Source organism: Mauremys reevesii, linkage group 9 (assembly GCF_016161935.1).
Source record: "Mauremys reevesii isolate NIE-2019 linkage group 9, ASM1616193v1, whole genome shotgun sequence".
Lineage (NCBI taxonomy): Eukaryota > Metazoa > Chordata > Testudines > Geoemydidae > Mauremys > Mauremys reevesii.
The window spans coordinates 31,361,603-31,380,146 of NC_052631.1; the positions used below are offsets into that span (position 1 = coordinate 31,361,603).

The following is an 18,544-nucleotide window of genomic DNA, read 5'->3' on the forward strand; positions in this document are numbered from 1 at the left end:
TTTCAGAGTGGTAACCGTGTTAGTCTGTATCAGCAAAAAGAATGAGGAGTACTTGTGGCACCTTAGAGACTAACAAATTTATTTAAGCATAAGCTTTCTGTTCTATATGCCTAATCATTTTTGTTGCCTTTCTCTGGACTTTTTCCAATTCTAATGTATCTTTTTTTTTAAATGAAGTCACCAGAACTGCATGCGGTATTCAAGGTGTGGACATACCATGGATCTATATAGTGATGTTATGATTCTGTCTCTTTTATTATCTATCCCTTTCCTAATAGTTCCTAACATTGTGTTAGCTTTTTGACTACTGCTGCACATTGAACAGGTATTTTCAAAGATCTGTCCACAATGACTCCAAGATACCTTCCTTGAGTGGTAACAGCTAACGTAGACCCCATCATTTTGAATGTATAGTTAGGATTATGTTTACCGATGTGCATTAGTTATCACTTATCAGCATTGAATTTTGTTGCCATTTTGTTGCCCAGTTAACCACTTTTGTGAGATCCCTTTGAAACTCTTTGCATTCTGTTTTGGATTTAACTATCTTGAGTAATTTAATACTGTATAGTCTGCATATTTTGCCATTTCAGTGTTCACCCTGTTTTCCAGATCATTTCTGAATATGTTGAACAGCAATCATCCCAGTACAGATTGCTGAGAGACCCCGCTGTTTACCACTCTCCATTCTGAAAACTGACTATTCCTACCCTTTATTTCCTATCCTTTAACCAGTTGCTGATCCATGAGAGGACTTTCCCTCTTCTCCTATGACTGCTTAGGACTAGTCTACAATGGCAACATTAAATGGCTTGTGTAGTCGCAGCAGAGTGCTGGGAGAGAGCTCTCCCAGCGTCCTAAAAAAACCCACCTCCACGAGGGGCATAGCTACCAGTGCTGGTGCACTGTCTACACTGGTGCTTTACAGGGCTGAAACTTGCTGCACTTAAAGGGGTGTTTTTTCATACCTCTGAGTGAAAAAGTTGCAGCACTGTAAAGTGCTAATGTAGACAAGCCGAGGTTGGCTGAAGAGCCATTGGTGAGGGATATTGTCAGAGGTTTTCTTAAAATCCATGTTCACTACATCAGCTGGATCACCCTGTTTCACATGTTTGTTGACACCCTCAAAGAATTCTAATAGATTGGTGAAGCATGATTTTCCTTTACAAAGGGAGACTCTTCCCCAACAGATCGTGTTTGTTTCTGATAATTCTGTTTTTTACTATAGTTTCAACCAGTTTGCCTGGTACTGAAGTTAGGCTTTATGGACCTGTAATTGCAAGGTTTGCCTCTGGAGCCTTTTAAAACAAATCATATTACCTTAGCTATCCTCCAGTCATCTGGTACAGAGGCTGATTTTAAGAGATAGGTTACATACCATAGTTACTAGTTCTGCGATAGTTTCTTCTGAACTCTTAGGTGAATGTGGTCCTGGTGACTTATTACTGTTTAGTTTATCAGTTTGTTCTAAAACCTCCTCTATTGACACCTCAATCTGTGACAGTTCTTCAGATTTGTCACCTATAAAGAATGGCTTAGGTATGGAAATCTTCCCGGCATCTTCTGCAATGAAGACCAATGCAAAGAATTCATTTAGCTACACTGTAATGGCCTTGTCATCTTTCAGTGCTCCTTTAGCACCTCAGCTGCCCACTAGCCCCACTGACTGATTGGCCAGCTTCCTCCTTCTGATGTACTTAAAATTTTTCTCTTCAAATTCTGTCTTGGCCTGCCTCCTAATACTTTTACACTTGACTTTCCAGGATTATGTTCTTTTCTATTTTCCTCGGTAGGATTTGATTCTCAATTTTTAAAGAATACCTTTTTGCCTCTAACCGCCTTTTTAAATCTCCTGGTTAGTCATGGTGGCATTTTTTGTCGTCTTACTGTTTTTTGGGGTTTTTATTTATTTAGGGTATGCATTTAGTTTGAGCCTCTGTGGTGGTGTTTTAAATATTCTACATGCTGTTTGCAGGCATTTCACCCTTGTTACTATTCCTTTTTATTTCCATTTAACTAGCTTCCTCATTTTTGTATAGTTCCCCTTTTTGAAGCTAAATGCTACTGTGGTAGTTTCTTTGGCACCCTTCTGCCCCCCTCCCCCAGACGTTTAAATTTAATTACATTATGGACATTATCACTGATCAGTTCAACTGTTACCTCCTGGACCCGATCCTCTGCTCCACTTAGGACTAAATCAGGAATTGCCTTTCCTATTGTGAGTTCCAGGACAAGCTGCTCCAAGAACTAGGCATTTACATTGTCCAGAAATTTTCTCTCTGTATCCCTGAGGTGAGAGTCAATATGAGGATAGTTGAAATCATCTATTATTGCATTTTCTGTTTTTGTAGCCTCTCTCATCTTCCAGAGCATTTGACAGTCTCTGTCACCATCTCGGTCAGGTGTTTGGTAGTATATTCCTACTGCTATACTCTTATTGTTCAAGCATGGAATTTCTATCCATTGAGATTCTGTAATACGGTTTGATTCATTTAAGATTTTTACTTTATTTGACTCTACGCTTTCTTTCCCATATAGTGCCACTCCCCCACCAGCACAGCCTACTCTGTCATTACTATATATTTTGTATCATGGTATTACCATGTCCCATCGATGATAATCCTCATTGCACCAAGTTTCTATGATGTCTACTATATCAATATCCTCATTTAATTCCAGGCACCCTAGTTCACCATCTTAGTATTTAGACTTCTAGCATTTGTATATAGACACTTGTATATTTTGTCAATATTCAGTTGTTTGCCTTCTTGTGTTATATTTAAATAGGACTCTTTTATGTTTGACTGTTCCTCACTAGCTCCTACGTGTACTTTACCAACTTCTTTCCTATCCTTTTTACTAGGATATAGAATTCCTCTTTTAATAAATTCATCCCTAAGGGATGTTACCTCCCAAACCATATGCTTCTCCACAGCTGTCAGCTTTTCCCCAGCCTTATTTTAAAAAAATCTTCTACAACCTTTTTAATTTTACATGCCAACAGTCTGGTTCCATTTTGATTGAGATGGAACCCATCCTTCCTATATGGGATGCTCCTTTTCCAAAAGGGTCCCCCAGTTCGTAGTAAATCTAAAACTCTCCTCCCTACCCCATCATCTCATCCACACATTGAGACTCCGCAGTTCTGCTTGTCTTTCTGGCCTTGTGCATGGAACTGGAAGCATTGCAGAGAATGCTACCTTGGAGGTCTTGTGCTTTAATCTCTTATTAGCAGCCTAAATTTGGCCTCTGAGACCTCTCTCCTACCTTTTCCTATGCCACTGGTAACTAAATGTACCAGGACTATTGGCTCCTCCCTAGCATTGCACATAAGTCTGTCTAGTTGTCTCAGGAGATGTACAACCTTAGTATGCCACATGCAGTTTACCAGGTGGTTCTCCTAGTCATCAGAAACACAACTATCTATATTTCTAATAATCAAATCCCCCATTATTATTACCTTGCTCTTCCTAATAACTGGGGTTCCCTCCCCAGCAGGACAAATTGGTTAAAGTTATCAATTTATTTTGATCTTGTGTTTTTGGTGATATTTGGTAATGTTATTTATTTTGTTTTATAAATAGTGCTTAAGAAAGGATGCCGAGTCACGTAGGAGAGAACTCCATATTCGAACCTATGCGGTTATTCCACTAAATGATGAATGTGGGATAATTGAATGGGTGAACAACACGTCTGGCTTAAGAAATATCCTGATCAAACTGTACAAGGAGAAGGGTAAAAAAACTTGTATATAAAAATTCATGTGAGGGGGACAGACAAAGAGCAATGAAATGAGATAAAGTAGAGATAAAGTTGTTGTCACGGGGTTGATACACCTCATCACCCGGGGGGGCGCGGGTCAGAGGTGCATCACAGCCCCGCTGTTGAGTTGGAAGGGCTGTCCCATGTCTCAGGGCAGCACAGCTTCGTGGCCTTAGTACGACCCTTACTCTCAGGGCAGTGTGGCCTAGTGGCCAGAGTCTGTAATACAGCCTTAATCACAGAGCAACGGGGCCCAATGGCCAGAGTTAATACTTCAGCCCCTTGCTGTCAGGGCAGTGCAGCCTAGTGGTCAGAGTCCGTACTACCGCCCTTACTATTGGGGCAGCGCAGCCCAATGGCCAGTGTCGGTGATACGGCCCTCTCTCAGGGCAGTGTGGCCCAGGGCCAGAGTCCCTAATACTGGTGAGTGGGACCAGCACCCTGGGGTGGGTGGTGGCCAGGATAGGGGGACCTGGTCCTGCCCTCTTTACCAGGTCCCAACCCAGGGCCCTAGGTGGCAGGGTTGCCCGCCACCAGCTCGGCAAAGCTCCAAACAAAACATGCCAAGCCTTGGTCCAGTTCTACAACCGTTTCCCTGCCAAACTTCCCAGGGTTACTTCCTACCCAAATCTCTGGGGTTCTCTGTCTCAGGGATTCTCTGGTCTCTCCCCTCTCTGCAACATCCAATGCCAGTGTGTCGGGGTCCGTTTCTGACTGGCTGGCCTCCATGTCTTACAGTGCAGACGGTCCTCCCTCAGGAGCTAGCAACACACCTCCTTCCCCACAGTGGTCAGCCCAGACTGAGCTGCTCTGCTGGGTTTTATATCCTGCTTCCAGCTGGAGCATGCCCAGCAGAGCTGGAGGAGTGTGGCCTCAGCTAAAAGAGAAGGGTTAACCCCTGCTGTACCAGTGCAGGGGTACACCCTGTCACAAACTTATAGAAAATATTTTTAGATTTATAAATTTTAGGTAAAAATGAGCTCTGTGATGCATTATCTTGGCTGTACAGTACCTCTCAAACGTGGAGTTATGTGACTGATTTATGCTGCCTTTGTTTGGATGGGATTGTAGCTCTCAGTGAATGAGACAGAAAGCAAGTGATCAGATCCCAAACTTCTAGACAAAACTGAGCTGTAGAAGGTGTGATAATTTCATTCTGCTGCCCAGCTTCTCTTCTAATTCGTAACAAATGGGTAATGGAGCTCATCTGTGGACTTTGGAGATGTTCCAGTGTTGTTGCTAGAGGCTCCAGGATTAAGCCCTGACCTTCAACTCAAGCCCCCAGAAAGAATTTCACATTTGTTATGAATGAGGAGAGAAGCTTCTAGCAGAAAGAAAATTATCTTGTAAGAAATTTCTTTATCCTGTCCTGAATTCTGGGAAGATGCAACAGATTGTATTTAGCCATTACTAGCACACCATTGGCAGATTTTTTGTTGTACTCATAAATGGAAGAATATCTAAACTTGCTATTAATGTTTTTCAGGGCATCACAAAGATAAACCTAATGTGGCTTTCTTTTAGTGCTGAGAATGTAATCTTCTTAATCCAGTCTTATGTCACTAGTATTGCTGCTGAAGCTCGTTGTCATTAAAAGGAATATGTGTACAGTACTAAGCAATAAAATAATGCTTGGCTTTTCTTTTGTGTTAGGCTTTATGTCCATTCTTATTTTTTGCTTGTCACTTTTATGATAGTTGTTTTTAATCTTTATCATTTATCAAATTAACTGCCACAGTGACTTTCCAGTGAAAAATCAGAATCCTTTGCTTTTCAACAAACTTAACTTTACATTGAGCAGTGTCATAAAATCATAGTTGACCAATGGAAAAACTTTTTTTTAGGGTTGTAAATTAATTGCAGTTAACTCACATCATTAACTAGAAAAAATTAGTTGCCATTAAAAAAATTAATCACAATTAATTGCACTTATAACAATAGAATACCAATTGAAATGTATTAAATATTTTTGGATGTTGTCTGCATTTTCACTATTGATTTCAATTACAACACAGAATACAAAGTGCACAGTGCTCAGTTTATATTATTTTTATTACAAATATTTGCACTGTAAAAATAATAAAATAAATAGTATATTTCAATTCACCTCATACAAGTACTGAAGTGCAATCTCTTTATTGTGAAAGTGTAACTTATAAATGCAGATTTTTTGTTGTTGTTGTAACATAATTGCACTCAAAAACAAAACAGTATAAAACTTTAGCGCCTGCAGGTCCACTCAGTCCTACTTCTTATTCTGCCAATCGCTCAGACAAACAATTTTGTTTACGTTGACGGGAGATACTGCTATCTTCTTATTTACAATGTCACCTGAAAGTGAGAACAGGCATTTGCATGGCACTTTTGTAGCCGGCATTGCATGGTATTTACATGCCAGATATGCTAAACATTCATATGCCCCTTCATGCTTCGGCCATCATTCCAGAGGACAGGCTTCCATGCTGATGATACTCATTAAAAAAAAATGTGTCAATTAAATTTGTACTGTACTCCTTTGTGGGGAGAATCGTGTGTCTCCTGTTCTGTTTTACCCGCACTCTGCATATATTTCATGTTATAGCAGTCTTGGATGATGACCCAGCACATGTTCATTTTAAGAACACTTTCACAGCAGATTTGACAAAACGCAAAGAAGGTACCGATGTGAAATTTCTAAAAATAGCTACAGCACTCAACCCAAGGTTTAAGAATCTGAAGTGCCGTCCAAAATCTGAGAGGGACGAGCTGTGGAGCATGCTTTTAGAAGTCTTAAAAGAGCAGCACTCTGATGCTACAGAACTCAGAGCTCAGAAACTACAGAACCCAAACCACCAAAAAAGAAAATCAACCTTCTGGTGGTGGCATCTGACTCAGATGATGAAAATGAACATGTGTCAGTCCTCACTGCTTTGGATCATTATAGAGCAGAACCCATCATCAGCATGGAAGCATGTCCTCTGGAATGGTAGTTGAAGCATGAAGAGACATATGAAGCTTTAGTGCATCTGGCACATAAATATCTTGCAACGCCAGCTACAACAGTGCCATGTGAATGCCTGTTCTCACTTCCAGATGACATAATGAAGAAGCAGGCAGCATTATCTCCTGCAAATTGTAACCAACCTTGTTTGTCTGAGTATTGATTAACCAAGAAGCAGGACTGAGTGGACTTGTAAGCTCTAAAGTTTTACATTGTTTTATTTTTGAATGCAGTTTTTTTGTACATAATTCTACTCTTGTAAATTCAACTTTCATGATGAAGAGATTGCACTACAGTACTTGTATGAAGTGAATTGAAAAATACAATTTTTTTGTTTTTTACGGTGCAAATATTTGGAATAAAAAATATAGTGAGCGCTGTGCACTTTGTGTTCTGTTGTAACTGAAATTAATATATTTGAAAATGTAGTAAACATCCAAAACTATTTAAAATAAATGGTATTCTATTGTTGTTTAAAAGCGCGATTAATTGCAATTAATTTTTTTAATCGCTTGACAGCCTTACTTTTTTGTACTTCATCTGAGTCAACTACACAGCACTCAAAATTTTCTGAGCTGCAGATGACAGTAGAGGCTTTGTCTTTCACATGTGTCAACTGGCATGATTGATTGGATCATAAGGATTTTATTGTGGAAGGGAATTTGTTTACTTCATGTAACCTGGCTCAGCCAAGATCTGAATTTGTAATGTGCTTGCACAGCTTCCTTTTTTCCTGAGTTGGAAAATACTTTTTTAAATATTAATTTAATTAAAACAGTAAAACCTGTTCTAATTTTGGTATTTTAAGCTACACTTGATGAACTCTAAATAGTAGTTGGGGGGACACCCTATATAATAAGACTTGGTTTGTTACATCTGATTGAAATCTTTTACAGGAGTCTATATGACTGGAAAGGAGCTACGGCAACACATGCTTCCGAAGTCAGCACCTTTATCTGAAAAGCTGAAAATGTTCAAAGAAACTCTTCTGCCCCGACATCCTCCTATTTTTCATGAATGGTTTCTGAGAACATTCCCTGATCCTACTTTATGGTCAGTTGCTGTGATCATGTTAGCTTAATGACACTAGTTTATTTTCACAGAATGTAAATGAAGATAAAGCAGATAGAAAATGAAATATGTACTAAGCAAAATAAGACTGGAGCTTTTCACATAGAGCACAAAAGCTATTTAAAAGCTCTAAATTGTCTAAAAGGTTGTGCAAGGGCAAGTGATCCTAGGTTTTTACACTGGATCCTTATTTTCTGTAGGTACAGTAGCAGATCAGCCTATTGCCGTTCCACTGCAGTGATGTCAATGGTTGGTTACATACTGGGCTTGGGAGACCGCCATGGTGAAAATATTCTTTTTGATTCTTTGACTGGTGAATGTGTGCATGTGGACTTCAACTGTTTGTTCAATAAGGTAGGAAATGTCTTTCTGATCTTGCTGATTTTTTAAACACTTATAAGTTCAAAATCCACACATCTCTCCTGCTTTTTCAGTATTTCTTGTATTTTGAGACTCAGAATATCTATCATGATATTCATATATCATTGTGTTTCCAATTCAGATGCTTTAGAGTATATAAACCTATATATCCAGTGGAAAAAAAATCTTACACAAAGGCATTATTGTCCTATATGTCATGATAATTAAAGCAGTCTTCAGATAGCATCACATGAGCTTTCTTTGGATGCACTAAAATGTCAGCACACGTGAGAGTACTTGCTCAATGTTTACAAAACATTCTTTCTGTCTGTCACTGCTGTTGTGAATAATGTAGTTTTGTACATCAGTCACTCAAAAGAGAATTTGCCATGGAAGAAAGTGGCATTTTCTTTTTAACTGTGGCCAGAATGGGTTTTGGTGTTTCTATTGGACAATCTAGTTGGTGTTCGGCTTAATTCAGAAATATGTAATATGGGTCCTGGTCAACTAGTTGCCATGTTAAATCATCAGTGTCAACCATTTGGCCTTGTTGGTCCTATTCAACCTTGTTTTAAAAAACAAAATGTTTTGACTATCTATAAATTATGAGAATAATGAGGATTTTAAAACTATCATCAGAACTTGCCTGAGGTGGTGGAACAAAGATAACACATCTTGAAAGCTGGTGTATGATTTAAAACAGAAAACATTGAAGAATTTTTGAGTAGTTCTCATCAATCTTTCACCAAACTCCTAGTGTTTGTCACCTTTATTATTCTATATCCCATATCTATCTTCAATCCTTTGCTCATGCCACATTTTCCTAAATGGTGAGATGGACTTGTGATATGGCCAAATGTCTGCTAGCTAGGATGAGACCTCCAGAAGCAATGTTGACATAATCCAATTCAAATCTATGCCAGAATCACCTGAATTTGGTTTACTCTAATGGCAATAGTTAGGCAGGATAAGTTAGTTGTTTGGCCTGCAATGGTCTGACATACAATTTGGAAAAGAAACTTGAAATAATAAATCAGCAAAACTGTTCTGAAGTTAACTTTAGATTTAATTAACTTTTTATTAATTTGCAGGGGGAAACTTTTGAAGTTCCAGAAATTGTACCTTTTCGCCTCACTCATAATATGGTCAATGGAATGGGTCCAATGGGAACAGAAGGTCTCTTCCGAAGAGCTTGTGAAGTCACAATGAGGCTAATGCGTGATCAGAGAGAACCTCTAATGAGGTAAATAGCAATCCGTATTTAAGAGGTTTTTATAATAAAAATTATCTAGTTTATGATATAAACTTGAAATGTTAACTGCTGGTCCCTGAGCCAGTTCTTTTGGGGAGAGAAAAAACTCCTCTTCCAGTAGCACAGATTGAGTCTGACATGCACTTTATGTATCAAACAGTATAGCTAGTCAACATATTTTGTTAACTGTAGAGTTACTTTCTAACTAGTAATAAGAAAAAGTACCAAGGTTTACAATGGATAGACTTTTTACCGTCTTATACTAAACTTTTGTTTGTTCTCAAAATATAACTTTGTTTAGTTTTTATTTACCTCAAATTGTCTCTGCTTTAACGCTCTTCTGCTTAGTTCTTTTGAGCTAGATCCTCAGCTGCATTGCTCTTCTCAGGTACTGGGGGAATTCTTGGCTGCCTGTTTGAGAAAGCTGTAAGTCACTGTGACCAGGGTCCCAATGGGGGCCAGCTGTGATCACTCAATTAGGGTGAACTGCAAAGAATGGGGCAGACAGACCCCATAAAGCTTATGGATATTCCACTACTTAGATTTACCAAGCCAGCATGAAACAGCTTCTTTATTACCTTACTGGTTACTCAGAAGTCCAAACAGCACAGTTCCCTTAAAGTGATCCACCTCAGGCCTCCACCCAGGTACCCACATCAGATATGATGAAAAATTCTGTAAATCTTATTTCATCATATAAAGGAAAAGGTTCTGCCAATCCCAAAGGATCTGACACATTATCTCTCAGGTTAATGAATGTTTCACCTCTTACCCAAATACATGCTACAGTCAGTTCTTATTAACTAAACTAAAATGTATTTTAAAACAACATAAAGAGAATACGGTTAGAAGATCAATATATACATATAGACATGAGTTCAATTCACTGAGGTTCAGATTCATAGCATAGATGATGAACTTTGTAGTTGCAAAGAGTTCTTTCAGAAATAGTTCCAGGGCCGCCCAGAGGATTCTGGGGGTCCGGGGTCTTGGGCGGCGGGGGGCCCCGCTTCGGCAGTAAGTCGGGGGCTGGGGGGTCATTCCGTTCCGGGACCGGCCGCCAAAGTGCCCCAAAGACTCAGGGCGGGGACCCCCTGCCACTGAATTACCGCCGAAGCGGGACCCGCCCCCGAAGTGCAGCCCCCACCGCGGGTCTTCGGGGCACTTCGGCGGCGGGTCCCGGAACGGAAGGACCCCCCGCCGCTGAATTACCGCCGAAGATCCAGCTGCACTCCAGCGGCGGGTCCTGCTTCGGTGGTAATTCGGCAGCGGGGGGTCGTTCTGTCCCGGAGAGGAAGGACCCCCCACCAGTGAAGACCAGGAGCGAAGAAGCTCTGGGGGCCCGGGCCCCGCGAGAGTTTTCCGGGGCCCCCGAAGCGAGTAAAGGACCCTGCTCCAGGGGCCCCGAAAAACTCTCGTGGGGGCCCCTGCTGGGCCTGGGGCAAATTGCCCCACTTGCCCCCACCTCTGGGCGGCCTTGAATAGTTCATAGGTTATAGTCCAATGTCCAAATATCATATTCAGGGCATACCAGCATAATGGGGACCTCAGTCTTGTGATTCAAACTTCCTCTGATGAAACCTAAGCAGATCTGAGATGACAGAATCAGGACCCAAGGATTTTTGTACAATTTCATGTCTTTTGAGGAGCTGGGAGTTCTAAAGGTAATTAGCATGACTTTGAAGGAGGTCCATCACTGCTACTTAGGTATAGAATTAACATAAGGATGTTTTCTTGTTCCTCCGCCAGTCACAGATTATTTGTTATACATTTCAAAGAGAGATGAAAAGAGATATCCCAGGTTTACAATTCATTTAAATGATAGGATGTTCTTTTGACCTATAAATTATCAGAATACAGCATAGACAGGGACTCTTGATTACACTGTTGATCCTACTCATGCATATGTAAATACACAAAAACACAAACATTATCTCCCCACATGCCTTTTGAGGGTTATTTATTTTGCAGGATGTTTAACCCTTTCTAGCCATGCGTCACAGTCACCTAGTTCAGTGCAAAGAGGCTTGCAAAAGGTGTGACCCATTATCTCCTGCTACTCTGGAGTGTAAAGCTGAAACTTCCTTAGTAGCCTTCCTTCCCTGAGAGTGAGTCCAACATTTTTAAATTTATAAAATTTTGGCTTGAGTGTATAGTCTTGCTCCAGTGACACACATCCTGATGTTGCTTCAACCCATATTTCAGTGTTGGCTGTGCAGGATTAGTTATACATTCCAAGTCCAAAATAAGGATAAAATACCTTCAAAACAGATACCATGAAGCCCATCTTGCACCATTACCCAATGGAACAGCAAAAACAAAGTTACCTTGTACCAGGTGACTTTTTAAGGCACAAACAAACTGTACTTAAAACCTTGGATAATTTTCAGTGGTTGCATAAGTCAGAGTGGAGATGATTCTTAGTGCAGGTTTCACTGTATTGTTTTATATATTAAACTGTATGCACCTCTGTCACAAGTGGCATAAAAATGTGGCTGAATGCTGAGTCCCTCATTTTTTCAAACTGAAGTCCAGGCGTAGGGGATAAATGGAGGCCATTGATTTGTTGACAGGTTTTCTTCAGTTCTGTTTAACAAATGTTAATTTTGTTTGTGGTGGTATTGTTGCATGTTAAAAGAATCATTTAACTTTTCTCTAGAAAACATTATGTAAAAGAGTTTCATGTATTTTTTAAAGCTATCAACAGATAGTAGTAATCTTATTGAAAGAATTTTTGGGGAGTTATGAAGGGTAGCATTTCTCATTAAAATGGCAATTTTTATATTTAGAATTCACTTGGAGCCAAATGGTGGAGTTCTTCATTATACAAAATGTCCATTAAATAAATGTTAGTTTTGTTTGGGTAAGGGCACCAGAATTTGATCCACTGTGAGTTGAATCAGTGATGCTCAGTAGTGATGACAGGCATAGAGCGTCTTTATTCCTTTGTGCTTGTATCCCATTTCTGAGCATTTGGCCTGTCAATATTTAGATCATGATGGATTAATTGTAGTACAGACTAGGAGTCTATAGAGGACTCGTGCTTAAATTGGATGTTCTATAATCTGCTTTTACTTCCTGGAGTTGCCACACACTTGCTACATATTTCACTAGACTGTTCATAGCAAAATTGCTTACGCTGACTAGTTTTGCATTAACTTGCGAACACGTTTAAGATCTTTACTCAGAGAAACATGGAAGATAGCTCATGTTCTGAGGGTTGTCAGTTACATTACTCTTCCACTAACCTATCCAGACGAGTAAATAAGCCATTATTTTTACTGCCTTTTGAAAGGTATGCTGCTCTGTTATTTTAATTGCAAAAGCTGCTGTTAGAGGATACACAATCAGATTCAAAAGAATAGTTGTGTTGTTTATGACTGCAGTCATGGACAAAGCTAACCTTTATGAAATTACCAGTAGTGATACTCTGGACAGAACTGTAAAGGAAATAGACTCTTTAAAATAAAATGAGGGGCTTCATTAAAGTTTTTCCTTCCTTTAGGAAATAAAGAATTATAGACTATTAATTATGAATATTAAGCAGTAATGTTTTATTTTAGCAAACAGAAAAAGTGTCTTATTTTGTTTGTATGTTTTTAGTGTCTTGAAGACTTTTATCCACGATCCCCTTGTAGAGTGGAGTAAACCAGTGAAAGGTAATACAAAAGCACAGGTGAATGAAACCGGTGAAGTTGTCAACGAAAAGGTCAGTTGCAAGAAGTCTGATCTACTCTAGAACTAATATTTCATTATTTTATATTTCACAGTATCATCAATTGTTTTGTTCTAATTTATGCAAAGCTTTACTTTCCTGGATTTTTTTTCTTCCAAACCTATTCCAGCTGTTGTTTTATTAAATATCTCTTTGCTGTTGTTTAATCCTTAAAATATGAGACTGATACTTCAATAAAAACTTTCATGAGACCTACTGTACCTTTTAAGCATCATTCTCTAAGGCTGTGTCTATACTGATAAAATTAGGACCCATAAGTGCAGCTCCATCTGCCATGGAAGCTGTAGTGTAGAGAGGGCTCATGCATTTTTACCAACATGTTCTCCAAAGTTACTAGATGACATGGTGATGATGCCACTTGAGCCCTGTCTGTGCTATGGATTCCGCTGTTTCTACCATCAGTGTATCTTAACCCACTAGAGCACAGTCCCCTCCAGAATCTGGAATGGAACCCAGTCTCTTGCTCAGAGTCTGGAATGGAGTCTCTCGCTCTTTTAACAACCTAGCAAGTTACACACATAAAACTACATTAAAAGAACATTATTAGGGAGTGCCAGCTCTGCAATAGTTATGGTTGAGCAGCATTTTCTGTGTAAAGGTCCACTCTTCTAAGTACTGTAAAATTCACATGCTTAAATGGATTGTCTTGAAAATTTTTGCACCATATGGGGATGCTGGCTAGAGTTCATGATCTAAATTTGGATAATGTAAGCAAGAGATTCCAAGATATGGTCCTCCCCACCCACCCCCAAAAAACCCCAACAAAACCCCACCATTTTACAAAATCGGGCGTGTGTATGTATGTGGGTGCACACACACTGCACATGTAGGGCTCAAACTACAGCTCTAATTGTTCCTCAACTGATCTCAGTCACTAGACATTTATCTCAACTAATGCATGGCATACACTGCCCTTTGAGGAAGCAATATTCAAAATCTTATTAAAGGAAGATGTTAGCTCTCTAGAAAGGTATGTGCCAAAAGAGATTGAAATGTCCATAAGTGGTAAGACTATGGGAAGGTTACCAGACATCTTATTGTCACAGTAGCTGGGTGGCTCAAAGGGATAATTTGTGGTAATTGAGCCTGAGCTACACCTAGGCAGTGTGAGTTTAAACTGCTGCCCTTTTCAGAAATCTGTGACTTATCTGTAGGCATGTTGCTACTATCAGCTTCTGTTAAACTGACTTTATAGTTTTAGGAAATACGCCCTGCTAATTTGTACAGATAATTTAGAAGGGTCTCTAACTAATTTCTGAAATTACATATTTTTTACACAAAATTATTGATAAGAGATTACGAAAAGAAGTAAAGATACATGACAGTCAGTTTGGATTTGTGGCAGGCAAGTCAACAGTGGATACTATGTTGAATTAAGATTGTTCGTGGAAAAATATAGGGAGAAAAAAGGAAAACCCTGCACATAGATTCATTGATGTTGGGAAGGCTTAGGCCACATTCCGAGATAAGTCATCTGTATAAGAATGAAACAGATAGTCTTCATGTATCAGACTCATCCAGGACATATACATGGATGCTGTTGCTACAGTTTGAAGGCCATATGGAGAAATTGACCAGTTTCCAGTAAGAGTCAGAGTTCATCAAGGCATGGCACTAAGCCCCTTTGTGTTCATGTTGGTGCTTGAATCACTTATAGAAAACATCCAGAGACTGACACCCTGGTGCATGCTTTTTGTAGATAATGTAGTGCTTGTGCAGGAGAACAAAAAGGAAGTGGAAGAAGATGGAGGTTTCAGAGTAGCAGCCGTGTTAGTCTGTATCCGCAAAAAGAACAGGAGTACTTGTGGCACCTTAAAGACTAACAAATTTATTTTAGCATGAGCTTTCGTGAGTTACATCTCACTTCTTCGGATGCATAGAATGGAACACACAGACAGGAGATATTTATACATACAGAGAACAGGAAGAGTCTAATCAATTGAGATGAGCTATCATCAGCAGGAGGAAAAAAAATGAATGATGCTCACTTAATGAACAGCTATTCAATATTTTGTTTTCTTGTTCAGTATTTGACACCCCAGACCTTATTTACTGCACACTATTCAACGCTTGCTCTGATAACAGAATTAATTTCCTCATGAGTTTTTCCATGATACTCTTCACTATAGTATCTGAGGGCTTCACAAATATAAATGAATGTATTTTCACAACAGCCCTGTGGAGATTAAGGAATATTATTACCCCCATTTTCCAGATGGGGAGCTGAGGCATAGAGAAATTAAGGTCAAAGGTATCCACTAATTTTGGTTCTTCTGTTCTATTATATATAGGCTTTTGTACCATGCTCATCACTGTAGTATCTGGTACCTTCCAGTAGTGCATTAAGTAAGATGTCTACATATCTGTCTCCCATCCTCTCCCGAGGGAGAAGCATGAGCAATGAATGTCTTCGTTTGCTAAGGGTTTTTTTGCCCTGCTCTCTCTCCTGCAAATGTGTAAGACCTAGGACTGATTTTTCAGAGTTCTTGGCATTATATAGCACTTTATATGTTTGGAACATAGGTCCCATTGATTTCATTTGCAGTGTGAGTGCAGTGCAGTTATGAGTGGTGTGCACTTCTGCAAATCAGACCCCCAGGGTCTCAAGTCAGGCACCCTGAAAATGAGAAACACACAGTTCATGATCACTTGTGAAAAATCTGGTTTAAGTGACTTGGATAGCATCACACAGAAAGTCTGTGGCACAGACAGGGATAGTAGAATTCTGTCCTCCAGAGCGGTGTTCAACTGCCTTAAGCTGAGACCAGCCTTTCTCCTCCTGCAATCACTTGCCTCATTCACTACATACCACCTAACTTCTGCAACAAATGAGGCAGGAGCCCTACAGACAACAGCCTCTTTCACTTCAGAACCCTGATTCATCCTCAGAACAGGTCTGTCATGCACTTAATGAGATCCTGTGGGAGAAAAAGGGTATGTGAGCAGCATCAAGCATGTCATTAAAGTCTGTTTCATAATGAGGCTGAGTTAGTATAAGGGGACTGAAGTAAGTTTGTACAGCCAACTTTAATTCTGGCATTTCCTAACTCTTAAGAGCTTGACCTTAGTCTTACTGTTCTTCTAATGTAGTTTTTTTATGTGTTATACAATATACAACATAAATGAATGACAGGTTTCAGAGTAGCAGCCGTGTTAGTCTGTATCCGCAAAAAGAACAGGAGTACTTCTGGCACCTTAGAGACTAACAAATTTATTTCAGCATGAGCTTTCATGAGCTACAGCTCACTTCTTCGGATGTTAGTATAAATGAATGAGTGATCTTATTAAGGAATATATAGCTTCTTTCCTGTAAGTGTATGTGTATGGCATAATAGTTGTGTGTTTTGCCTGGTTGAGAATTAGTCAAAATACTTTATTTGGCTCAAGTCTGGTTCATACTTGCAGACTTATTTTTTGACATCAGCGGAAAACTCTTCCAATCTGGCCCACATTAGATCAGTCCAAAAAAAAAACAACAATACACTATTTTCAGGTAAAAAATTGCTTTTCGGAACATAGTATGTCTGAACATTTTCTGGAACATACTTTTTTACTACAGTTGACTCTTGGCCTCTGTGTTACTGAGCCATATACATATTGTGATGATGAAAGAATTTATATAGAATAAACCACATTTCATTGCTACCTGCTTCAAAAGGTGGTGCAATAGCTTATTCAATCTTTGATAAGGTCTAGTTGTAAAAGTAATGCTAAGGCTATAGCTTGCCCAACAAGCAATCAGTCCTTGAGAATGATTTACTTTGTTCATTTTCTTCAAACTATTTTCAGAAAAAAGTTCATAGATATTTGTATATTAAATCTGTTTGTGGGATCTGGAATACATGTTGTAATCAGCCAAAATTTTATTTGGAAGAACAGGAACTGTTTCTGTTAAAGATGTGACAAATGTATGGACACATGAATTTTAAGTTTTCTTTTTCCTTGTTCGTAGGCCAAGACTCATGTCCTTGACATAGAACAGCGGCTACAGGGTGTGATTAAGACTAGGAACCGGGTAAAAGGATTGCCCTTGTCTATTGAAGGGCATGTTCATTACCTTATTCAAGAAGCAAACAATGAGAACCTGCTCTGCCAGATGTACATGGGCTGGGCTCCATATATGTGAAATACTGTCTTCACAACTTATGCTGCTATAATTTTTTTTTTTTTTTTTTACAAAACGTTGAATTCTTTTAGTCACTGTAATATTTTCTACAATTACTACTTTTGTTGATTTCTGATTTTGTGCATATCTACATTGCAACTTAATATGCAGCCTATGTAATATATACTATATAGTTGTAGTACATATGCTGTGTATGTTGTGTGTGTGTGTGTGTGTGTGTGTGTGTGTGTGTATGTATATATATATATATATATATATATATATGTAAATGCATTCATTGCATTATGTGAGTTTGAAGATAGATATTTGTATTTATGGAGACTCTGTTTTATGTATACAGAATACAATAAATGAACTACTAAACAGAATATACAGTCATCTCAACAATGCAGGTGTGTGGTTTCCTATATACTTTACATTCATCTACAATATTTATGAATGTGTATGTATACTCCCATATCTAAGCAGGGTCAAATTAGCTTTATTAAATGTTTCATATATATATAGATAGATAGATATAAATAAAGGGAGGGAGATAAACTTATTCTATTTCTAATTAATTTCTTTTGTAGGAGACATGTTGATATTTAAAAAGAGAATGTATATAAAATGAATTTTGTATCAACATGGTTGAAATGGGATTTTTAGCTGTAACTGTATTCATGTACCTATTTCAGAGGGGTTTTCCAAAACTAGAAACTTTTTTGCAAGATATTCATTCTTACCTAGGTTTCTCTGAAATTTTGCTGTTGCTCATGGGAAGCCCCCAGGCATTTTAAACTATCGTATCAACTAGTAGCACCTGTTTGACCTCTAAACCACCCAGTAGAGCATAATATGGCATGTCACCAAGAGGCAGGTTTATAACACACAAACTCCTCCAATTGAAGACAATAGCATTTCCTGATTTAGCCTTCTGAAGTGACTGAAATCATTCATGCCATTAATTTCCTTTTTACTTGTACTTTCTTGTTTTTACACCCCTCACCTATGCTAGAAAACATCATTTTGTGCACTCAAACTCACCTTACTTTGAGAAAGTCCTCAGCCCCTACAGAAACACTTTTTATAGCCTTCCACTAAGAACCCAAATAGAATGCAATTTGTTATACTAGGACCATTATTACCTCTGAGCACCGTTTGAAAATAACACTCCATCTCTACTGTTCCCATTTCCCACCCCCACCAAAAAAACCCCACCTGGAATTAAAAGGTGCATACATAATCTGAATTAAAGTAATCAAATGGCCTGTATTC

General features: G+C 38.9%; 1 protein-coding gene and 1 long non-coding RNA gene across 4 annotated transcripts in view; one reads left to right on the forward strand and one right to left on the reverse strand.

Moving 5' to 3' along the window:
- Positions 1 to 17,329, forward strand: part of ATR (ATR serine/threonine kinase) — an 80,837-nt gene extending 63,508 nt beyond the window's left edge. For both annotated transcript variants that reach the window (XM_039487232.1, XM_039487234.1), the window contains exons 42-47: positions 3,585 to 3,735; positions 7,639 to 7,795; positions 8,014 to 8,167; positions 9,265 to 9,416; positions 13,029 to 13,134; positions 17,114 to 17,329. In XM_039487232.1, coding sequence (XP_039343166.1) covers positions 3,585 to 3,735; positions 7,639 to 7,795; positions 8,014 to 8,167; positions 9,265 to 9,416; positions 13,029 to 13,134; positions 17,114 to 17,287 — 894 coding nt within the window. In that variant the 3' untranslated portion in view covers positions 17,288 to 17,329. The remainder of the gene's footprint in view (positions 1 to 3,584; positions 3,736 to 7,638; positions 7,796 to 8,013; positions 8,168 to 9,264; positions 9,417 to 13,028; positions 13,135 to 17,113) is intronic.
- Positions 1 to 18,544, reverse strand: part of LOC120371462 — a 30,698-nt gene that overhangs the window by 8,998 nt on the left and 3,156 nt on the right. For both annotated transcript variants that reach the window (XR_005584366.1, XR_005584365.1), the window contains exon 2: positions 9,738 to 9,836. This is a non-coding gene — a long non-coding RNA (uncharacterized LOC120371462). The remainder of the gene's footprint in view (positions 1 to 9,737; positions 9,837 to 18,544) is intronic.